At 35.0% G+C, this 26,021-nt stretch overlaps 1 protein-coding gene and 1 pseudogene across 3 annotated transcripts in view; one reads left to right on the forward strand and one right to left on the reverse strand.

Annotated features, from left to right (window-relative positions):
• Window positions 1-26,021, reverse strand: part of THADA (THADA armadillo repeat containing) — a 292,405-nt gene that overhangs the window by 198,386 nt on the left and 67,998 nt on the right. For both annotated transcript variants that reach the window (XM_019748640.2, XM_074331930.1), the window contains exons 24-26: window positions 22,810-22,923; window positions 17,816-17,938; window positions 6,390-6,481 (exon numbers count right to left, since the gene is read on the reverse strand). In XM_019748640.2, coding sequence (XP_019604199.2) covers window positions 6,390-6,481; window positions 17,816-17,938; window positions 22,810-22,923 — 329 coding nt within the window. The remainder of the gene's footprint in view (window positions 1-6,389; window positions 6,482-17,815; window positions 17,939-22,809; window positions 22,924-26,021) is intronic.
• LOC109456383 (large ribosomal subunit protein eL30) lies at window positions 12,036-12,433 on the forward strand (annotated as a pseudogene). The gene has a single exon (XR_002138847.2). The product of XR_002138847.2 is annotated as a large ribosomal subunit protein eL30 (transcript).

A 26,021-nucleotide genomic window follows, 5' to 3' on the forward strand; every position in this document is an offset into this window, starting at 1 on the left:
GGCTTTAACCTCTTTGACACCATTTTCTCATTTGGAAAATAGCTCTGTGGTATTTCTCTACAGGTACTGAAGGAGCAACATATACTGCTTGTAAACCCCCTGATAAATGAAGACTTTATCTCATAGTCCTGGAAGCAATCCTGACGTCTTAAATTATGTAATCCGGGTATTACATTATATTAGTCTGGTTCATATAAAATGTAAGCTACAAAAATACCAAAGCTAAGAAAAAAAAAATTTTACTCATGCTTTTACTAAGATGCAGAAAGAGGATGCATGCATTGCCAAAATTCCATAGAACATGCTCAAACTAAAGCAACAATGCCTTAGTTATTAAAGAAGGCAATGGCCTGGAGCAGTACTTAAGAACAAAGATTACTTGGTCCAGGCCGAGAGTCAATATTTAAGAACACAATGACTAATTCCCACTTCAAGTTCATGAACATATATTTTTTTAAGAGCTTCTTTTTGGTTAAAATTTTTATTTGTGGTTTTCCTACCTGTGATCCATGAACCTAAGAATGAACACAAACTTGAAACATGAAACTCTCCAGTAGGCCAAAGTGTCAGTATAGACTTCATTCTGCTTTTAAGAACTTCTCAACAAGGGTTACACAAGACGTGTCACCTTACTTTTCAGTCTCCAAAAATTCTCATTTATCTCCTCTGCCTAAAGAACTAGATTGGATGTTCTATTAACAACCATAGAAAATGCATGAATGACACCTCCGGACCATATCGAAACAATGGGGTGCTTATCTTAATTTCAAATTATTTGAATCCAAATTGGTATCATTGTTGCTAATAGAAACTCCATTTATAAATAATTGGCTAATTAAAAAAAATGTTCTAGTTGAGTTTACTGTAAGCTGAGAGTAACCATTAACTTTATTTCCAGCACTAGCTGTGTGACCTTAAACAACTCACTCAACTTTTCTGCATGTCAATTTTCACATCTGCAAAATGAGAATGCGACTAGACAGCTTCTTAGGTCCCCTCAAACACAAAAACTAATAATAATAGTTATTATCATTTTTTTAAAGATATGAATAAAAAATACAAGCACAGACTCAGAAAAACATTAGGTTAGCCCTACATAGGCAAGGATTATTGCAAAACGCCAAATGCACTCTCCATAGCACCAAACTATCACCAAATGTAAGAACTGGACAGAGGTAAATGTCTTACCGGCCACACTAATATCCTACTGGGGTAATTTCATTCATCCTCTACTTGCCAACCAAAAAACTAAGATTTCTACCTTCCTGGCTTTATAGTATATCAGAAACCTGGTCACCTGCTTCTCCCACACCTTTGTTTGCATGAAAACAGTGTAAAGCTCATGGAGGAAGAGAACATTCCTAGGACAAAAGGCATACAGTGTCTTCTTCCACCATCCACCAGGAAGAGTCTTAAAGTCACTTCAAAACAAACTTCTCCATTGGCCCCCCTCCCACATTTCCTCTTAAAATCAACCTGCCACATGGGAGATGTGAGATGCTTGGTCCACACTGAGACTTTGGGGGAAGGGGCTCATTTCCCACTTTGACAATGTCTAATGAAATCTAAAGCCAGACTCTCAAACAGTGACCCAGTGCTCATGAGGGGTTATGTGTGCTGATGTGCAAATCGCAGGTGCTCTGCAGATGGAACCGGATTTGTGTTCTAGTTCAACCACTTTCTGGCTGTATCACCGCGTGCAAATTAACAGTCTCACTAACCTTAGTTTACTCCTCTGTGAAATCAGGATGACTCTCCACTTCACAGTGCTGAAGGCTAAATTAGACACCTATAAAGTATCTGGTACGCGCCAAGCACACAAACAGGCACTGAAGATATGCTACCCGCTTCACAATTTCTCCCTTCCTTCTACACAAGTGGAACAGAAACTCCTGCACAGCAGATAACTGCCATAGACCTCATTAGACTGTCAGCTTCCCTAGGGCCGAGAGCATGTCTGACTCATCTTTGAATCCCAGTGCTTGTTACATGGAGACAATCAGAGTCCTTTAGGTCTGAGGATGTTAAGATTATCCCGGCCACAGTCAAAGAAAATTCTGATTTTCAGTTTGGCCAAATAGGCGCTTTGCTACAAACTACTACGTAGTTCAAAGCAAAAAGCTACTCTGAACTCTAATAATTACATTCTTTAAAATATAAAAACCCAATTGCCCTACAGCGCTCAATTTTAGCTTTGAGAATCCAATTCTTTCCTAAACAATGGCGTGGGTAACCACAGAAACTTGTGGAATCTCTTTTCCTAGAAAACATGAACAGGAGAGAAGCCAGTCTGTCTGGAAATTACTTCAAACTCTGTCTATAAGCAAGGGTTTAGACTCGATTAGACGCCCCTCAGAGGACCCTTCCAGACCTTCACCACTAAGATGTTAAGAGAAATAACTACAATAATTATCTGCCATTTACACCCAGGAAAATAAAATAAATACAATTCAACATCTCCTAAATTGTCATTAGACATGATTTTACTTGGACCTAGTGATGCTTTTACAAACATTTTCTTCTTAAATTGCACTAAACTATCCTCAGCTCTGAATTTGAATATGAACTCTCCCTAACAAGACAGCTAGAGATTGTACTTAACAACATAGAAACAAGATTATTATTCTTTTGTTCTTCTTCTTTAACCTACCTATTTCCAAATATCCCAATTTGGAAACACTACTTGTTCCCAAATACTCCACTTAAATCTCCTGTTAATGAATTTCTAATGCATCCATTACTCACATATATTGTGCAGCTATTATATGTTGCCTTCTATTTGCATGTTTCACAAATAACAATTTTTGTTGCCCTAGCTGAAATGTAAGCTCCTTGAGGAAGGTCCAAGTTTTATATTTCTCATGTACTCCTTTATCGTGTCAATATTGAATTCATGACAAATGCTTACAAATCCATACTGGGTGATTGATTTAAAAGGAAGAGAGAAGCAAGAGCTATGGAACATTGTGCACTGAGCACCTGTATGAAGCTTTGGCAAAATCTAAAATAAAGCTTTATATTGCTATATATTGATATGTCATTAACCGAGGATGAGAATAGTTAAAGTTTAATACACACAGGGGCCAAAGGGAAAGACTTAGAGTTAAAGATCACATTGGTTTAGCTCCTGCCCTGTACAGAATGAGGAACTATCAAAGGAAGCCCCCTCACATCGCAGGTAGAGGATATTCTGGAAAGCCCAGCACACTCCCCAGAACACAGAGCTGTGTAAGTTCTGATTCTACATCAGGTCAGTTATTCATTCTGTCAGGCCAAGTCAGTCAGGTGGTAATAAATAGAAAGGAAAGGAGCTTTAGAAAATTAAAATGTAATAACAGTATTTAAAATAAACATGTGAAACTTATGTTTTCTCATTTTTCATAATCCAAAGAACACATTTAGAACAAGACCAATGAGCTCTAGAGTTCAATCACGAAGCGTGCACGCTACATACTTGTAAGTGGAGAGGTAGAACCCCTGCTCCTTTCTTTATATATAAAAAAGGGACTTCTTAACCCTGCTGGGAGGCAGGTGCTGTTCTGGGCACTGGGAATACATCAGTTTACCAAACTCACAAGTCCAGGAACAATCATGTAAAGCCTTAGCTTAGTATTTTACAGAAATAAGAGACATCAAGGATAGTCCAAATCTCTTATCTTAGAGGAAAAAAACCAAGGCCCAGAGAGGTTAACTGGTCTCAGTTGGTTATCGTGGCTATATGGCAACAAAGGCAGTAGTTGAAACAAGGATTCTTCTGTCTCCTCTAGTAACAAAATTTACGTATCCAATAAGCAGGTATTTCTGTATGCCTATTATATGCCAGATACTATGCTAGGTACCAGGTACGCAAAAATAGACAAGATACCGACCCTGTCCTCGAAAAGCAGTGTGACTGCAAGACAATGAAATGAGTACAATAACAGAAGTGGTAACACAGAGAAAAAGCAAATTATGTCTCTAATTGCACAGGACTTCCAATCTTTTAAAAGAAAATGAACTGTGAATGGTTTGTTTTATCCTCACCACAGCCCTATGAGTACAGAGCACAGATCTCATTTTTCCTGTTACATAGATGGAGAAATTGAAATACAAAGCGGATAAGGGAGTCTAGTAAGGTCATCTCTAGTGGCAACAAAATGCCTAGAAACCAAGTCTGTTTACTCCTAGACATTTTTGTTCCACTAGATAGGAAAGGCAGATGTTCTTTTTATGTCCAATTCCCTTCTGAGCAAGAGCACACATTTGCAAGACTGTGCGCAGAACAATCTGTGGCTGTGAAAAGTGGACTTCACTGTCTGTGAGGTCTCATCAGCTGGGTTTACCCGATGGTTCAGTAACCAACCAACAGGCCACCATGATTACTAGCGTTCTTGAAGTGTCCATTACATATACACTGAATAGCTGGAAAAGGTTCTGTCCTCAAGGAGTTAATACTGGAGGTAACAGGCATATAAACATTTCAACAAAATGTGATACAATGAAACAAATTACACCTAGAAGAACCATTACAAATAATAGCAAATTTAAGACACTAAAGGTTTTGCAGAGCAACTCTAGCAGGCGCTGCCAAGAAATATACTCTTTAAGGGTTAAACAGAGAACAGAAGCCTTGTATACATAACGATATATACCAATTTTAGATTGTTGAACTAAAGACTCTTACCAAAAATGTTAATCACATTAAAAAATTACTTCTTAATTCCTTAATTTCACTTTTAAACTTTACTCAAAACAATTATATGAATATTCCATTTCCTTCTTTCTAGGAAAGTCATATATTTGTAACATTTCCTATTGAAGAGTAATGAATTTTTAACAGAGGTTCCCATCAGCATGTCTTAGACAAAAAGATTAAAATAGTGTGGTTTCACTGTGCTATTCTTCTACCCTCCTTCAGAAGCAACCTAAATGAAATGAAATGAATCTGATAATTTCCTTTGTACATAGTAAAATTTATACATACAACCAGAAATCACTTACTTCATAAAAAGTAAACTGGAAAAAAAGCATTTCTTCATTTTCATGTTCTGTTTTACACATTTATTTCACTCATTTGATAACCTCATATCATATTTTATTTACACCACTATTTACATGACCAAACTGTTTTAAACTTTTTAGCGTTTGTAGAATTATTAGCAAAACAAACAAAGCTAAGAAGAAACAAATATGTGATTTTAAACTACTGACAGGAAGAATTTCTTTAGGAACCAGCTAAATAGTGAAAATTATAATCATCCTTTGAAAGGAATGTTATCATTATTTCAAAAATACAACTTGGTATTTCTCTGGTATTTCCTGAATATACTCAGGGAATTCATACTTATAGACAGCTGTCTTCCTTTGAAATATTTATTGAATTTTATAGGGTGATAAGTAGCAATTTAAATGACAATTCAAAACTACTGCTAGGTTTCATTAGAATTACCAACAGTGCATCATAATATTATTTCATGATATTTTCTAATTCCCAAACCTTAGTTCCATTACAAGAAAATATATTTTAAGAAACAAAAGCTTAAAACCTAAAGTTAAATTTGTGATAATAAACTTTTTTAGGTAGAAGAGGAATGAATAGAGCCCGATTTATCTCAAGATCATCAAGAGAAAGACCACTGGGCCAAATTGTGTCCTAAATGAAGAAATTAATTAAACATGCAGCGACAGTGACATCTAGTGTTAACAACTGCAAGAAACTAGACTACCATTAAATTTGCCTAAGTGCTAAGAAACTATCCAAAGCTTCTCTTTTTTAAAAACCAGCAAACAGAACTTGTGCACAGTATCTAAAAATTACCCATAATCAAAGTGTTTCAATAGGTTTCCTTCCAGACATGAAAAAACCTTAAGAGAAAAACATCTTAGACAGTAAACAACACTAAAGATCTAAAAGTGAAAAGCATTGTTTATTCTGTGTGGCCAACATGTGTCATTGCTCCCCTTGGTTGCAGAGTTTAATGCAAAAGTAACCTGGGATATGTTCTGATGACTGTATCATAAACATTTAAACTTCCAGCTATAAAAGCAAACATAATACACAAGTTAGTACTTGATGACACATCAAGAAAAAGCAATTTAGGACATTTCAGGAATACCTGAAGAAGGTGCAAAGAAAAAGAAAAATTTTCTTAGCTGTTGCACTGAGAAACAAGCTCTACAATACCGCCCTTGCTACCTTGCTATATTTTCATTGGTTTGAAAGGTCTTATTAAACAGTAGATATTTTTGCCCAAGGACTTAGAATTTGGCCTCATAGGTTAATTAACTATAGTGTTTTTATAGTTTTATGCTCTAGATGAATCTATAAAAACAAGCAAAATTCCAAAAGTTATTTTTGGCCAGGACACTTTTGTACAAAGTAAAGTTAGCATTAGATGGGGCTTACTTACGTATTTTTTTTGAAAAGTTCATCTTTTCCCCTTTGAACTCCAAATATTCTTGTGATCAAGGTACTGAAGAGAAGTGTGGATGAATTTCTCACCTAATATAAAAATAAACACACAATAAGGGTTAAGAAATATTCATGGCATGAACCAACCTTTACAATGTTCAAACTAGACATTCAAAATCATTACCCAACTGCCTAGTACGGGGCTAAAGAAAATATGGTTTGTGTTCATAAAATAAGACAATTTTCAAAAACTTTACAGTAATTGACTCAATGATTTCCTCTTAAACTGAACTCTACAAACCAACCACTTGCACACAATATACCTCTTTCCTATACTTATATTAACACCAATTGTTTTCATTATTTCTTTGTACTTGTATCATCAAATAACACGTCTTTAAAAAACAAACAATAAACTCATTTTTCCATATCCTTTGTGACGATGAATATCCCAGTAAAGATCTCAGCTCTTTCCATTTATTTCCTGTAATCATTTACCTATAAGAGAATATTTATAAGGCCTAACTAAAAGAATCCACATTATTAATATGGCCAAGATAATATTTAATATCCTAAATGTTTATTAATGCCACAATGCCAGTAACCTAATAAAGTAATTTTAACCCTAAAATTATCTGACACAACTGGTTAATAAAAATAAAAGATCATTAATAAACATAAATATCTTCACAACGACAATAGCAGAGCGTATCTATTTCCAAACCAATGTCTACCATGATGCTTTGCTGTACATGAAAGTGTCTTGAATGGCATATTGGGGCTTCCTCAATTACCTTGCCAAATCAGTGTAGAGATGTACAACTATGTACTAACTTCCCTACAGGGTGTGAGGCACATACCAGCACCATGGAGAATATCCAGAAATAGAGGACACACTTCCTGCCAACACAGAGCTTATATTCTAATTAGACAGGTGTCATAATCATATGGCAAATAAGCATCAATATAAGAAGTAATTAAAAAGTGACAATGTGAAATTTAGAAAATAGCTTCCTGAAACCATTGCAGTGAGGGTCACAAACTCAAATGCTCCCAAGGACCAGTAAGTGACAGGAGCAGCAGAGGACTGGGTCTAATGAAGTCATTCTTCAGTTTCAGTTGAGTTGTTGTCACGAGGGAATGGAAGCCCGGTATTGCCAGATTTTCTTCTTTTTCAAGAGAAGCCAGAAACCCCAATTTTTATGTGAAATCTCACTATTTTGAAATATTGGCAACAAATTAAAAAGAAAAAAAAGGACACTGTGGAGGCCAAATAAAGCACAGTTGTAGGCTACATCTGACCTCTCAGCCACCAGCTTGCAACTTCTCCTCTAGAAGCCCAACGCTGACTCAGTTCATGTATGGTAACTCTAGAAGTGGGCGATACATACATTGGCACAATTCGTACAAAAATTGCAATGAAACCGTAAAATTGGACGAATTTGCTTGTGTCCATTCAAAAGTCAACAAACATTAATGAAGCCCGGCCGAATATCCCCAAAGGGCACATCAGTCCGTCCTGTTACTGTATCAGCATCGCCTCTACCGTAGCTCAGGTCTTGATGATCTTACCTAGTCTACTGACTGAGTTCCCAAAGACTCCCAGGTTTAAGATGACTTGGTCATCTAGGACCCTGTCCACCTCAGGAATCACACAAAAACATAAAAGGAAAAGAAAAATAGAAACACAACCTGCATCTTGCCCTAAAGCAAACTTTCTGAGAAAGGCTGTCAGGTGCAGTCAAGTGAAAACAGGCGTGCCTGGAGATGAAAGAGGATGCCTGCTGAGGCACACCTTAATCAAAACTGCAAAGGACTGTCTTATAAAGTGCATGGGCACCCCCAGAAAGAAAACTCCTTGCTGGAATCAGGAGGCTGGAGGAAGGAGACATACAACGTCTTTTAGTAACATTAAGCTGGATCTGTGGGTTTCACTATCAAGCTCCCTCATTAGCAGCCAATGATTATCATACCTATTCCAGTAGGTACAGCAAAATGGTGATAACTATTAGTTATAATTGTCAGAAAAACTACTATATAAAAAAAAGCTTTCCATCATCAGCTATTTGGTTACCCTGCTACGAAGTTAGTGCAGAATTAATTCCACAAATTTACCAGCTTGCAGAATAATGAGTTCATGCCATAGCAACCTCCAAAGGTGACCAAATGATGAGCTTTTAAGACATTTTTAAAAAGTAGTTTTCCTTTTATTGAGAGATAACTCACATACCATAAAAGTCACCATTTTAAAGGGTACTATTCAGTGGTTTTAGTATATTCGCAAAGAAGGAAACTATCACTGTTACCTAATTCCAAAATATTTTCATCACTCCAAAATGAAATCTTACACCATCGTCCCTTGGTATCCATGGGGGATTGGTTTCAGGATCCCCAAGGACACCAAAACCTCAGGATGTTCAAGTCTCTTATATAAAATGGCATAGTATTTGCAAATAGGCTACAAAAGGGTATACCCACACATCACTTTATTTGTGTGAATTCAGCACAGTGCTTGACACGTGGCAAATTCAAGTTTTCCTTTCTGAATCTTTCTGGGACTTCTCCCCCCAAATATTTTCAATCCACAATTAGTTGAATCCATGGATGCAAAGCTCACATATAAAGATGGCCAATAGTACCTATTAGTAGTCATTCCCTATCTTCCTGCACTAGGCAATCAATCTACTTTTTGTCTCTGTGGATTTGCCTATTCTGGACATTTCATATTTATGAGATCATATAATATGCAGCTTTTATGTCTGGCTTCTTTCACTTAGCTGTTCTCAAGGTTAATCCGTGTTGTAGCGTGTATCGGCATGTCATTCCTTTTTATGGCTGAATAATATTCCACTGTATGGATATACCTCATTTTAAAAATATGCTCGTCATTTGATAGATGTTCAGGATATTTCCACTGTTTGGCTCTTATGGATAATGATACTATAAACATTCATGTACAAGTTTTTGTGTGAACGTTTTCATCTCTTGGGTATACACTGAGAAATAGTATTGCTGGATCATTGGTAACTCTGTGTTAACCTTCTGAGGAACTGCCAAAGTGGCAGTGCCATTTCACATTCTCATCAGCAAAGTATGAGGGTTCCGATTTCACAATTCTCCAAACCCTCTCCAATAGTTGTTATTGTCCATCTTTTTGATTATAGCTATCCTGGTGGGTGTGAAGTGGTATCTTTCTGTGGTTTTGATTTGCATTTCCTTAACGAGTTAAGGAAATGTTAAGCATCTTTTTCTGTGCTTATTGACTATCATATATCTTTTTTGGAGAAATGTATTCAAATTCTTTGTCCATTTTTCATTGTGTTATCTTTCTATCATTGAGTTGTAAGAGTTCTTTATATATTCTGGATATTAATCAAGTATGTGATCATCAGATATATGACTTGCAAATATTTTCTCACATTCTGTCAGTTGTCTTTTCATTTTCTTGATGGTATCTTTTGAAACAAAGACAATTTAAATTTTAATCAATTCAATAATTTATCTTTTTTCTTTTGCAGCTTGTGCTTCAAGCATCATATCTAAGAAACCATTACCTAACTCAAGATCACAAAGATTTAGACTTAATGTTTTCTTCTAAATGCTTTATCATTTTAGCTCTTACATTTAGGACTTTGATCCGTATTAAGTCAATTTTTGAATATGTTGTAAGATAGGAAGCAAGTTCATTCTTTTGCATGTGGATATCCAGTTGTCCCAGTACCATCTGTTGAACAGACTATTCTTTCTCCCATTGAACTGTTGTGGCACCTTTTCTGTACTAAATGCTAGGTTTTATTTATGGACTCTTAGTTAATTCCATTCCATTGAATTAAATATGTCTATCCTTATGCCAGCACCACACTAGATTACTGTTGCTCTGTTGTAGTTTAAAAATGTTTCACATGTGAGTAAGTCTCAAATTTTTCACATGTGAGTCCTCCAACTCTGTTCTTTTTCAAGACTGTTTTGGCTATTCTGAGCCTCTTGTATTTCCATCTGAATTTTAGGATCACCTTGTCAATTTCTGCAAAAAAGTCAAATGAGATTTTAACAGAGATTGTATTAAACCTGTAGATCAATTTGGGAAGTACTGCCATCATAACAATATTAAATCTTCCAGTCCATGAACATGGAATATCTTTCCATTTATTTACTTCTTTAATTTCCTTCAACAATGTTTCGTAATTTTCAGTGTCTTACAATTCTTTTGTTAAATTTATTACTAAGTATTTTATTCTTTTTGATGTTATACATGGAATTGTTTACTTAATTTCACTTTTGGATTGTTCATTGCTAGTATACAGAAGTACAAATGATTTTTGTATATTGATCTTGTGTCCTTAAACCTCGCTAAACTTGTTTATTCAGCAAATGGTTTGTGTGTGTGTGTATTCCCTAGGATTTTCTATATATAAGATCATGTCATTGAAAAATAGAGAGCTTTGCATCTTCAAAAATCAGCAATTTGGCTGATTTTTATTTCTTATTCTTGCCTGACTGCCCTACCTACAATCTCCAGTACAATGTTGAATATGTGTGGCAAGAGTGGAGATCCTTGTCCTGTTCCTGATCTTAGGGGGAACGCTTCTGGTCTTTCAGCATTAAGCGTATTGTTAGCTATAGGTTTTCCATTGATAGCCTTCATCAATGGAAAGAGAAGAGAAAGTTCCTTTCCATTCCTAGTTTACTGAGTGTTTTTAACATGAAATGGTGTTGGATTTTGTCAAATGCTTTCCCTGCCTTTGCTTAAATAATTATGTGGTTTTTGTCCTTTAGTCATATGACATATTACATTAATTGATTTTCACACATTGAAAAATATATACTCTATATTTTAAAAGTATAGCAGTTATACAGCATAATAGTTTAAAAGGTTATTGTGAATGTAGAGCAAAATAACTACTGTGGAATACTCTACATGTTATTTAAAATAGAAGAATGCCCCCATGTTTCTGTGAGCCAGTATAAATCGTTCACAGATCTCTGTTTCAGGTACTCTGTTTCATAGTACCTGCTAATGTGAATCATTGAGGTTAAATCTTAATGTAGGCAATATATTTTGAAAAACTCACCGTAGTAACGGCAATGAAAATATATCTTGTCTGGGAAGGATGGATCAAGGAGAATGTAAGTAAAAAGTAGAGCAATAATAGAAAAGAGTTAGTTGTAGTAAAGTTGGAAATGGAGGGAATACAATGGCTACCAAATAACTCTAGCAATAATCAATCTTTATCACAAAGAAAACATCAGAAAACCTTCCTGTTCTCTTATCTCCTTCTCCACCAATATATGGTTGATAGGGACTTGGCATTCAGCTACAAATTGACAGCTGCTACCAAAATTCTTCCCTTCTATTAACTGAATATATGTTTTTTCTTTCCTTTCTAGTGAAAAAACTTCCATACAGACTTTTAAGATATAGAAGAGTTAGGTAAATAAGAAAAGAAAAATTAGGTTTCACAAAATAGTGTATCATGTGTGTAGAAGAGCATATGCAGTATCTACATATATGTATATATGTATATGGGTATATATGTACATTATATATTTTCTTATATATGTATGGCTTTTCTTATATAACATAAATGCTCCCTTGACAAATATTTTAAAATACGAAGGGAACTTTTTTCTCACTCCCTGGCCATCTTGGCGGCTGCTCTTGGTTGGGGGCCATCCCGCATCTAAGGCAGGAAGATGGTGGCCGCAAAGAAGACAAAAAAGTCGCTGGAGTCAATCAACTCTAGGCTCCAACTTGTTATGAAAAGTGGAAAGTACGTGCTGGGGTACAAGCAGACTCTGAAAATGATCAGACAAGGCAAAGCGAAACTGGTCATCCTTGCCAACAACTGCCCAGCCTTGAGGAAATGTGAAACATAGAGTACTACGCTATGTTGGCCAAGACTGGTGTCCATCACTACAGGGGCAATAATGTTGAATGGGGCACAGCGTGTGGAAAATACTGAAGTATGCACACTGGCTATCACTGATCCAGGTGATTCTGGTATCATCAGAAGCATGCCAGAACAGACTGGTGAACAGTAAATCATGCAAAATTTTTCTTTAATAAAACTGGCCAGAGCTCAGTTAAAAAAAAAAAAAAAATGAATGGAGAGCCTACCATGTATAACCACTATGTGGCATGCTCATTTATACACCATACACTTTCGCTCTTAACACGTTGCGTACGGATCAGGAGAATCTTCACAAGGGATTTAAACCCCGCGGTACGCAACGTGTTAATAGACAGTCACGTCCTTGAGGATGGGATCTGCATTTATTATAAAAGATTCTGTCTAGTGTACATGGTGCCAGTTTATAGCAGAAACAAATACTTTCTGAAAAAATTAAGTGAGATTTGGATTCTGACTTTTCTTCCATCACTTCTTAGCCTTACTGACCTTGAAAAAGACACTAAAAATTTTAGGTCACAAGTCCCTCATCTGTAATCCAGGAAAACTACTAGCATTTGCGGGCTTACAATTAAATGGAAGCGCTGCCATGTTCTGAAGTTCATGGTGACCTTCTCCCAAAGCAGCAAGACACTTTTCCCACGAGAAGACAAAAGAGACAGAGCTTTCACTAGCCCATATACTACCTATGTGCGAATTAGGGGGAAAATACTCTTCCTGTGCATGAATACAGCTCCATGCCAAAGCATGCAGCATAGTAAGTAGAGCATGGCTGGGTTTCAGCACCACACAGCCTGCATCCTGGCTCCCTTGTGGCATCCTCACCACTACCATAGGGCCTAGAGATGATGCCAACAGAGGCACAGAGCACATGTGGCGGTACCACTGGAAAGATCTGAAAGGCTCTTTTTCCTCTGAAACCCACTGCAAACTGTGAAGCAGAATTGGCCCAAGGGAAGCAAACTACAGATATACCAGACAGACCCAGTGTGTGCCTTGGAAGGACCCTAAAGTGGCAGTCTCAGTGCAGTCTCAAGCAAGCTAGAAAGATGAGTTACCTGTTCTGCAAGGAGGATGCAGGGAAAGATCAGATGTTCCATAGTCACTGAACAAAAAAAAAGGAATGCCCAGAAATGTCTCAGTTTCCAAAAACAACTCAGAAAATTCTGTTCCCATACATGTACCTATAAATTACTTTATTACCTAAATTTTTAACTAAACTAGCTTCATCTCCAAAATATATGTCAAAGATTATCATTTGTTACCATCTTCACTAATATTTCTCTACTCGGAGCCACCATCAACTTTTGGCAAAACTATTACAATAGCTTCCTGATTGTTCTTCCTCCATCCCTCTTCCTACCTTACAATCGAGTCTCTACTTTTAACTACACAAATCAGGTCCCATCACTCTTTTACTGTGTGAAGTGTTTTTCAACAGCAGTGGGAGACACAGTTTGAAACCCCAGGTCTGTCCCAACTACAACTATGGAGGCTGTGGCTCATTCAGCCATATCCAGACTCCGGTGAGATGCTACATCACAGGGCATGGCATGGGATCTGGCTTCTCTAGCCTCTGCCCAAGAGTTGTGCCAACACCTGCTCAAGTTGAGTGAACTTTGACCAGTAAGAGACAGGATATTGGACTGTTCCAAGAGGTGGTAGGTTTCACATGGCCTGGCTAGAAGATATATCACATCACCAGACAACCAGCTCAGTTTTACTGTAAGGTTAAGGCCCTCTTGGTAATGTCTTTCTTCTTTCCTTGCCTCATGTCCCTTTTTCCTCCATTCTTGCTGCTTTGCGTTTGTACCACTCAATAAAACCTTAGCACCTAGGCTATACCTCCAGATCTCTAAAGAATAGGGCCAAAACTCTATAAAGTAGGTCAAATGTATCTTTTCTGTATTCCTACAACACCCAAAACTTTCCCTTATAACAACACAGATTTTGGAGTCAAACATAACAGTTGGGAGCCCTTAGACAAAGTTATTTTGCCTCTCTGAGCCTTGTTTTCCTTATCTGTAAAATGAGAATTATAATAGAATCTACCTCCCAGGGTTGTTCTGAACATTAACTGAGATAATCAATGTAAATGATACCCGGCACATGGAAAATATGCAATAAGACAGCCATTATTATGATTATGTCTTATTGATCTCTCTATTTCTAGTGCCTATTATATTATCTGCAACACAGTACGTATACCTCAAGCCTAATATGTTTACACAGTAGGTATACCTAAAGCCTAATATGTTTACAATGACACATTTCCCCTGTATTTTAAAAATGCCCAATAGGTGGCAAAGAACAAGAGATTTGTACGGTCTCAATACAAAAGATTGAGGAGTCTGTAAAAACAAATACATACATGAATGCTTCCTGGAAAATGTTCCAGTACTGAAAAATTAAAATTAAGTTCATTTTACTTTTATCATTTTCCCTCTCTAACCTATCAGAAAAAAATAATTAAGTAAAAAGTACAGATGTAGTTACCTTTAAGCATAACATATAGTCCTGAGAAAATGTGTACAAATCAGATTTCTGTAAATCAAACCACATTCCACCTGCCTTCAGGGAAAAAAATCACTCTTTAAATGACTTCAACAGAGAATGCTGTGATAAATTGTTTTGTGAAACGAAGGCTTCTTCACATTCATTGATTATGTGGCGTTACAATTTTGGCGTATCTTAGATTAGTCTTTTATAAGGAAGGAAACATAACAATATATTAAATAAATATGTGGCTATATTAAATAAATACATGGATCATTACAGCTATGATGTTAATTTTCTCTAGTAAAGCAAACAAACAATAGAAACAAAAAGATTCCTTAATAACCAGTGTTAAAAAAGAAGATCCCCCAAAATAAAACTATAAATAAGCACTAATTTATGCAGTCTTTTGTAAATATAAATGTGCATCTGAGTATTATACACATGTAAAACCCACACAGAAAAAAAGAGGAAGAAAATGCATCAGAAAGTTCATAACGATTATATCTGTATGGTAGTTTAAAAGGGAACTTTTCAGTGCGTGTTACTTTAAAGTGGCCCTGAAAGCAGTTTTATAATCTGAAGAATAAACAGATTGCTTGTCAAAAAAAAAAAGGGGGGGGGACTTTTACTTTTTTTTATGCTTTCCTTTATTTTCAAAATTTCTGTAGTGCACATGTGTTACTGTTTAAAAGGTCTCAAAAAAGACTTTTTAAATAAATGAACTACTCATTTCTGATATTTTCAGTTTTGCTAAAAAGTTGGAAAAGTTACCAGGTTTCACTTTCTGAAAGCCCTTTCACAGAGAATATTTTTTTTGTTCACCTTGAACTAACAGCTTGAAGAAAACAATACTGATATTTCCGGCAATCAGTTTTATGATCTCTATTTTTCCTGATGGTCAAGCCACATTCCTACCTCCGTGACTCTACCGATGGTATACAGGTATTGCTCCACTTCCTTTAAATGCGTAAGGTAAACACTGTGTCCTCAGGAGTAGTTAGGCAATGCTCCCAGACAGAATTTCAGACGGCTGTCTTTCTTACAGGAAGATGCACAATTTTCCAGGTAAGAGTTGGCAACCTTGAGGATTCCTCTTTACATTGGGAGTCTGTGCCTCTGGCTACCCTACATTATACTGAGTCTCAATTAGAGGCTTATCATACAGTTATGAAATGGTTTGTGCAGCTCACTAATTGGAAAGCTTGCCTTTCTAGAAAATTCTTCTTTCTGCAGGTAATATATTAAGTCTAGCTTCTTTTCTCCTCTCCCTTTGCCAGCCTTGGTAGGTGTCAAACACCCACAAACCATAGATTTATCTCCTTTATTGTAGCAGGTACAATGATCTAGGATAACAATAAAACCATGGTGTTTTTCCCAGGAATCATGAAAAAAACATGTGAAAGTTTACTTTCTTCAATCTAACAACTATACTTGGTATTGCCTGCTATCTTTAGAGTTCTGAATTAAAAAGTTTCTGGAGAGTGATCATATTGCCAAAAAAAATAAATATGACTCAATATTTAACCTCCACCATTTTAATTGAATGCTTTATGAGTGTTTGTTTTTCCACCTTGTGATAGAGCATATTTATAGCAATCATTCAACACACTGCTACCCAGAGCCCACAGTATCCGAAAAACACATGAAGATACTAAGAGCCATTTTTCTTGCGGTTCGACATCACTAATCATTAGGGAAATGCAAATCAAAACCAGAATGAGATACCACTTCACACCCGTTAGGATGATTATTATCAAAAAAACAGAAAATAGCAAGTGTTGGTGAGAATTGAAAGAAAATGAAACTTCTAAGCATTGTAGATGGGAGTATAAAATGGTGCTGCCACTGTACAACACAGTTTGGCAATTCCTTAAAAAGTTAAATATAGAATTACCATATGATATACACAAGAGAACTGAAAGCAGGGAATCAAACAGATATTTGTATACGAATGTTCACTGAAACATTATTCAAATAGTCAAAAGAAGCAAACTAAATGCCCATCAAGCAAACTCAACGCCCAAGATGAATGGATAAACAAAATGTCATATATACATAAAATAGAATATTATTCAGCCTTAAAAAGGAATGAAATTATGAAACACGCTACAACATAGATCAACCTTAAAAACACTATGCTAAGTGAAATAATCCAGACACAAAAGGACAAATAGTGTATTATTCCTTTTAGATGAGGTGCCTAGAATAGGCAAATTCATAGAGACAGAAAGTAAAACAGAGGTTACCAGGTATTGGAGGAGGGGAGAGATGGAGGATTACTGTTTAATGGGTACAGAGCTTCTGTTTAGAATGATGAGAAACTTCTAAAAATGAATAGTGGTGACGATTGCACAACACTGTGAATGTACTTAATGCCACTGAATTGTATACTTAAAACGGGTGACAATGACAAATACATGGTGATAGAAGAAGAATTGACTCTGGGTGAACACACAATGCAGTATATAGATGATGTATTATAGAAATACACACGTGAAACATAATTTTACTAACCAATGTCACCCCAATAAATTTAATAAATTTAAAAAATTGGTTAAAAATTATAAACTTTTAAAAAGAGATAATTAACAGTTCAAACAAAAATAATAACAATGTAGTGTGAGTTTACAACATACATAAAAGTAAAATATATAATAACAGCATGAAGATTGGGAGGAGAGAAATGGAATAACATATTGTTAGATTCTTATACTTTAAGTGAAGTAGTATATATCATTTGTGGGTAGACTGTGATGTTAAAGAAATACAGTATAAATCCTAAAGCACTCAAGAAAATAAGAAAACAGAGTTACGGCTAATAAGCCAACAAAGGAGACATAATGCAATCATAAAATACCAAGAGTGAAAATATAGCTTCATCTAAGGATTTCTCCCCTTTAAGAAACTCCTTGATAAAATGCAGTACATATTTTTATCACCCAGGGAAAGATCAGTTTACTAAAACCTACTGAGAAGTATAATTAAGTCAATGAAAACACATGGCAAAAGCACTTACTGCCCAGACCGGTGATGTAAAGCCCAGAATTGCAGCCTTAGCTCCATCAGCAACATAAGGAATAATATTTTCTCCCAGACGTGTATCTCTGAACAAGGCTCTAAGGATATTTAAAGCATGAACCTAGAATAAAAAATTCAAAATTATTTGTGGGTTGAAGACTATGGTAATTCTAAACCTGTACATAGCTAATAGCATAACCTCAAAACAAAAAGTTACCAAATTACCAGAAGAAACAGACAAACCACAAATGAAGTAGCAGATTTTAATAAAACACATCCAATAATAAATTTTTTAAAGTTAGTAAGATTTGAACAATGCACTAAAAAAGCTTGATCCAATGGACATATATAGAATCCTGCATCTAACAGAGACAACACATTCTTTTCAAGCAAACATGAAACTTTTATTTTTTTAAATGACCTCAAACCTAGCCACACATGTAGTCTCAACAAATAACAAATAATTACTGATTATGCTCTGATAACAGTGGAATAAAGTTGGAAATCGATTTTTTAAGTTACTTATAAAACTGACACATTTTAAAACACTGGTAAAAAAATTTTTTTAATATTTAGAACTGAACAATAATGAAGATGCTACATATCAACACTTGTGGGATGCACTTTAAGTGGAATTTTAAAAAGTGTGTACCTTAAATGCTTGTATTAAAAAAGAAAAACTAAAAATGAATATGCTAAGTGTCTGATTAAGACGATAAAAAAAGAACAATAAACTCAAATTAGAGAAAATTTAAAAGAGCAGAAAATTTGAAAATAACAATGATGTAACTAAGAACATTAACAAAATCAAAAGCTGATTCTTTGAAACAGAAAAAAACCTCTGACAAGATTAACCAAGAAGAGAGAGGAGAAAATAAGCGGTATCATGAATACTAAAGAGGATATGATTACAGATACATCAAAGAATAAAGCAAGAAACTAATACTATGAATAATACTATCAAATCAATTAGAAAAATTAAAGCAAAACAAACAATTTCCTAGAACAGAGAATTTATCAAAACAAATTCAAGGAGAAATTGAAAAGCTAGATAGATACTACCATTATATAAAGAAAATCAATAGTTAAAAATCCTACCCACAGACCAAAAGGGAAAAAAAAAAAAACCCAACAAAACAACCACAAATATTCAAAGAATAGATAATCTCACTCTTCTATAAACTGTTTAGAGAAGAGAAGACGCCCAAATTTATTTTATAAGCCTAGTACAGTCTGGCTATCAAAATAATGTAAGAACAAGTACTTTGGGAAAATAGTATATCCACTAAAGCTGAAAATACACATACCCAATAACCATCCTAGGTATCTACTCAAAACAGATGTACGTGTATGATTCACCATTAGACATGTACAAGAATGTTCTTAAAAGTACTATGCTTAATTACTCAAAATAAAAAACTACCCAAGTATTCATCAACAGAAGAATGGATAAACTGTATAATACTATATAGCAATGAAAGTGAATAAATTACAACATGGATGGATATAACATACATCATGTTGATCAAAAGAAACCATATCAAAAAAGTATATAATTATGGTTCCATTTATATAAAATTCAGAAAACAGGTAAAACTAAAACTAAGATGTTAAAGTTAGGCTTTAACAGTGGTTACCGTTGGGGGAAAGTGCTAATTAGAAGGGCGCATGACGCTTAAAAGTTCTGTTTCTTGCAGGTTACGTGTGTTCATTTTGTAAAACTTTACTGAGGTACACATATGATTTGTACATGTCTTTGTATATATATGTTATAATTAAATAAGGATTTTTACATAAAAAATAAGGATGAAAAAGAAAACCACAGGCCAATTTCACTTACGAATACAGAAAAAATATGCGAAAATATTTTTTAAAAATTTTAAGTGAATTTAGCAATGTGTAAAAAAATTCATATCAAAGTTGGGAGCTAATTCTCTAATACAAATGCAAAGACTGCATTACATTGAAAAGTTAGTATAATTCATGACATTTGCAAATTCTAGAAGAAACATTTATTATATAATACATTTATTAACATTATTAAGATGCTTGAAAACATTCAATAAAATTCAATTTCCTTAATGAGACAGAAGACAGATTAAAACCTACGGCAAATGTCAGAAACAACGTAAGGATGTCTCTATTTCTATTTCTATACAAAACTATACTACAAATTCCAGTCAGAAGAATAAGATATAAAAAATGATTTAAAGAATAAATATTAGAAAGGTAAAACAAATTTAGCATTATTTACTGAGGATATGATTACCTACAAAGAAAATTCAAGTGAATTTACAGACAAGTCATTAGTTGTATTATAGCAAGTCAGGTAGGTTGCTGAATATAAGCACAACAATAACCAAAGAATTCATTACTTTTACACACACCACCAAAATACAATATAATTTTTAAAATACCATTTATAATCTCAAGAAAAAATATAAAATATGTAGATAGAAATCTTACAAAAGATCTGTAAGATTTTATGGAAAATTATTTAAAATAATGAAAGACGTTAAGAAAGAACTGAATAACAGAAGAAATAAGCCAGGCTCATGGACTGGAAGATTCAATATCAAAAAAGAAGTTGTTTTTCCTAAATAAATCAATGAATTTAAATTCTAAATTCCAACCAAAAGCCAAAAGGGCCTTTTGTTGAACTTAAGGTGATTCTATAACTTAATATGGCAGAGCAATGGGACAAATACAGCCAAGACAATTCTGAAGAAAAAAAGAGGGAGATTCAACCTACCAGACATCAAAACTTATTAGAAAGATACAGTAATTAAAATAGTGACTGTGGCCCAAGAATAGACTAATAGACCAATAGAATAGAGCACAGAAACTGATACGCATATCGATAGAAACAGTGCATGATACAGCGGTGTTATAAATCAAGGGAAAAGGATGTATCATATCAAAAATACTTGCATATTATTTAACAAGTGGAAAATAATAAAATTATTTTCTTATCTTACATATAAACAAAAACAAATTACAGGTAGTGTAAAGACAGAAATCTGACAAATAAAATTTTACAACTTTAAAAAGAAAATATAAAATATCTTTCTGACCTTTGAGTATGGAAGGATTTCTTAAACAAGATCCAAATGCATAAACCATAAAAGAAAAAGCTGACATACTCCATTTTATTAAAATTTAAAACTCCAATGCAATAATTGAGACCATAAGCAAAGGGACAAGAGAAGTTTAAATTGGGAGAAGATACGTGCAATTCAAATAAAAAGGATTTATATCAGGAAAATAATTTTAAAACAACAACAAAAAATCTAACTCCTGCAAAACAAAGACAAATAACCAAATTAAGGGCAGGCAATGTCTTTAAATAGGTAATTCACAGACGTAATCCAAAAGACTAATAAATATATGAAAAGATGTCAAAGCTAGCCAGTTAACAGAGAAACGCAAAATTTTGGAGAACACCAATTCACACTAAGCAGAAAGGTAAAATTGTATACAGTGTAGTACTGTTCAGAAATTAAAATGTACTTGGGGCTTAGTAATCTTAAAAACTAATGTTGATTGAAAAAACCCAAACTGTAAAAAGATGTGTAGATGACACCATTCATCTAAAAAAAATAAAAGGTCATAAAATGAACAAGTGTATAGGAATGATTTGTATTAGTGATTACATCTGAGGAGGAAGAAAGAGGAATGGGTTGGGGTAGGAATAGACAGTGTATACAACTGTATCTGTAATGTTTCACTTCTTAAACTTGGAATTGGTTTCATGGATGTTCACTATTCATTTAAATGTTTATATGCTGAAGTGTTTCACAGATACATAATAAAAATAATAAATAAACCATAGGAGGGGAGAAGGAAAGCAAATCATCAACTAAGAGCTAGAAGACTGGTCAGAGACAAATTGTTAAATTTGACCAATCTAATAAAAGTGATCACTAAAATGCCATTAATGATCTTGAAGCAGAGTAGGGCAATAATTACCCAGGACTCTTTAAAACCAAACTCCATTATTTTTATATATTCTTATAGAAAATAGTTCTTCTTTAAAGCCTAGGAAAATGGAACCAGTTATATTTTTCACATTTTCTTGGAAAATATCTTTAAATGATCATTTATGAAAGGTGATTAATAACACTTTATTTAAAAATTTAAAATACATTTGACATCTCACAGTCACAGGCCACTATGTGCCATATGTTAACAAACCCCATCCTTTTCTACCAGTCCACATTCTGGGCCCATGGGCCCCGCTTTAATACCTCCCATAGGCTATGGGATAAAAATCATATGTATTAATACTTATTGTACCTGATTGTAAAGTTCAGCTCTCAGTCTGTTCCCTGATCTAGCACAGGCCTCCCTCAGTTGGGTAGGAACCTCCTACTATGAAGCATTTACTGAGAAAGCCTAGACAAAAAGTCTAGGTATTGACTAGGTATTTGACAGATATTGACTATGGTGAAGTAAAGCAGAGCTGTGAGGAGTACTTAACCCAACTTCATACACTCACATACATACATACATACTTAACCCGACTTTAGCAGTGACTAAAAGGGACTAATAAGTAAGTATTAGCTAAAATTAAAATCTGAATATACCAAATGTCAAGCACTACGTTTCAGGGAAAGATTCAACTGCTGAATTATAAAATGTATATCGACCTCGAGGAAGCATACATGAAATTTTAAACTGATAGCATAATTATTTTAAAAATTTTAGATACAATGCTAAGCATTAGAAAATATCTAAATTGGATGTTTTCACCAGAGTTTAAAAGTAGTTCGTTTTGGTCAGTATATATCAACTACAGCAATGGTTTATTTTGTGGACAGGAAAGACCAAACTAAAACAAACAAACCAAAAAATCCAAATAAGTTTCAAACATCTGTCCTATCTTCAAGAGTTCCATATCTTTAGCAGGTTTTTTGTTTGTTTGTTTTTTAAGTACAACAAAGATTTCAAACCACTACCTTCCTAGCAGGGTTTGTGTATTTCTGTTCTTACCTGAGGGACTGTGCTCTGTGAGTCATCTGTAGGCCCAGCCAAAGAGATTAACTCTTTCATTGTTATTTTCAACAAATCCATTTTGCCTTTCTTAGGTTCAGATACCAACAGTGCCTAAGGAAAAAAAGGCAAAAAATTTATGTGCATTTATTTGCTACTTCCCAGAATCAATCCCAAAATGCAAAATCTTCTTTATAAAAATATGTGGTGTTAAGCAAGTTAATTAAGCCATGTGGCCATGGGCAGGTAGCTTAACATCTCTATCCCTCAGATTCTTCATCTGTAAAATTCGGTAAAGGTGATATCATGGAATCTCTAAGGTCACGTCTAGTTTGCTTAATAATGATATAATTCTAAGAGGTTGAGAATAGCTCTTATCAACAACTCTTTTAGGACCATAATTAGGTGGCAGGCCTCAGACAGAATAAGCAAGTCAGTTTTAGCAACAAATTTACCCAACAAGAAAATTCTCTTTACTTAAAAAAACAAAAAAACCTCTGGATTAAATTTCTTTCAAGAATTTGGAGACATCCTGGAAATTGATTAGTTATTTAATTCTTCACACAAGTGTTTCTACTTGGACAACTATCAAATTGTAGCATTGGCAACTCCATGAGACAGAAGAAAATACTACAAAACTCCAAAGGGGTCCTATATTTGAATTTTCAAGAGCTGTTTTGTATCGAACATTTTGCCAATGTTCAAAAAACATAAAAACAGGATATCAAACCACTTGAGGTGATGAAAACGAATGAAGTACTGACACATGCCACAATATGGATGAACCTTGAAAACATTATGCTAAGTGAAAGAAGAGAGACACAAAAGACCACACAGTATATGATTCCATATGAAATGGAATTATATATCCATTATATATCCATTCCATATGAAATGTCCAGAATAGGCAAATCTATAGAGACCCAAAATAGATTAGCGATTGTATAGGAACTTGGAGGAGCAGGGGTATTTCAAAGGTATGCAGCAACTGGCTCCCAAGAGTGACAAGTTTCAAGCTACTCAGTTTCTTCGGAAGCATTTATAATCCATAAAAGAGGAAAGTAAAGATACACACACAAAATAGGTTTAAAAGAGAAATTTCCCATAGTATATTTATGCTCCGAAAACATATATACTGTTTTATTCATGACCATTCAAAACTCTTTTTATCTACACAAAAGATAAGCTCATAAACTAAGTAGGAAGTTCTTCTCCACAGCGAACACAAACTAAGCAGAGGTTTCCACCAGAACAAGAATATAACTTTATTAATAAGTTATGCTAAGTGAAATGGGGCCTCTCTGAGCAGATTTTTCTAATAGTTTAGATTTTATTTAATTAAAATAAGAAAGCTACATGCAATTACTGAAATGTCTTCTGGGAACCATGGCTTTTATCCCCCAAGAGCTGTGTGCTGTTGTGACACTCTTCTCAAGGATGGGCTAATAAAATCCATGTCCTGATTGCTCTATCACTTTGAGCAATATTTAGTACTAGTCAGAGAGCAGAGGTGGAATAAGCATACAGCACAAACATGCAACCAGCCCGTGCTATTGTCTTAACATTTGTCCTCAGGCAGATGAATGAGGAAAAAACTCACTAGATCATAATGAATTACCAGTAGCAGAATGAACCATTCTGATCCAGAATGCATCAGATCAGAGAGGAGTTGATTTCTGAAGGGCGCCAAGACCCATGCTGCAGAAGTACCTCAATGATGTCTGAATCACATCAACAACCTCCATTGCCCCTTGTCATAAAAAGAATCATGACTTTGGGAATTTGAGGGGGGAATAAGAGAAGGAAAAAATTTAGGGGCACTAAAAAACAGACTTCACTTTACTTACCTTCATTGCTTTTATTATACTACTCCATTCCTGGATTTTATCTTACTGAATATTAAACAAAGACCTTTCGGGTCAGGGTGTGAGGACTTCGGTTTTTTATTCTTTGGATTCATGAAGGGGATAGCCTCTTAATTTTAATACTGTGGAAATAAAATATTTTTCTATCCAATAGTAATATCTGGGTGTGCTGATATAGAGCAATCTTTAAGGTATTAGGTTGGTGCAAAAGTAATTGTGGTTTAAAAGGTTAAAAACAGGGGCCAGCCCGGTGGCTCAGGTGGTTGGAGCTCCATGCACCTAACTCCGAAGGCTGCTGGTTTGATTTCCACATGGGCCAGTGGCCTCTCAACCACAAGGTTGCCAGTTCAATTCCTTGAGTCCTGCAAGGGATGGTGGGCAGCACCCCCTGCAACTAGCAACGACAACTGGACCTGGAGCTGAGCTGCGCCCTCCACAACTAAGACTGAAAGGACAACTTGAAGCTGAATGGCACCCTCCACAACTAAGATTGAAAGGACAACAACTTGACTTGAAAAAAAGCCCTGGAAGTACATACTGTTCCCCAATAAAGTCATGTTCCCCTCCCACCCCCCAAAAAAAAAACAAAAAGAAAAAAAATAAATAAAAGGTTAAAAATAATGGCAAAAACCACAATTGCTTTTGCACCAACCTAATGTTAAGTGAAACAAAGCAAGGTGCAAAACAGTATGTACAATAGCTTTCAACTGTGTTAAAAAAAGAAAACACTCTCTCTCTCTCTCTCTCTCTCTCTCTCTCTCTCTCTCATATGTAGAGGGGTTCAGGAGTCTGCTCCTGGGCGCAAGTCTCAGTTCTGTTCTTACTATCTCTGTGGCCTCTGGCATACCACTTAACTTTTCTAAGCTCCAGTTTCTTCATCTATAATATACGGATGATAACAGTATCTACTTCATAGGCCTTGAGGAAGGATTAAATGAGATTATATATGTGAAATAAGTACTTACAAATGTTAGCTACTATTAAGATTAGGATTATTTTATACATGGAAATTTTATAGAAGGATTCAAAAGAAACTGTTAACACTGGATGCCCACAAAGAAGATCTTAAGGGTCTTGATGTGACAGGAAGACTTTTTTTCCCCTAATTCAAAAAAAAAAAAAGGCAACACGTACACTTCCTGGAAGTGAGCAATGAATGTGCCACAGTGATGTCTGCCTACCTAATAAACAGGCGGAAATCTATACCACCCTCTGTTTACATTACAAGACTGACCTCTTAGACAGTTTGTTCCAAGAACAGATCTGTCACAGGAACACACTGTCCACACATTAAAACAAAGCTATGAATGCTATAGTACTGAAGAGACAGAAATGTACCTTATGCAA

The sequence above is a fragment of the Rhinolophus sinicus genome, linkage group LG05, assembly GCF_036562045.2.
Source record: "Rhinolophus sinicus isolate RSC01 linkage group LG05, ASM3656204v1, whole genome shotgun sequence".
In the NCBI taxonomy this organism is placed as follows: Eukaryota; Metazoa; Chordata; class Mammalia; order Chiroptera; family Rhinolophidae; genus Rhinolophus; species Rhinolophus sinicus.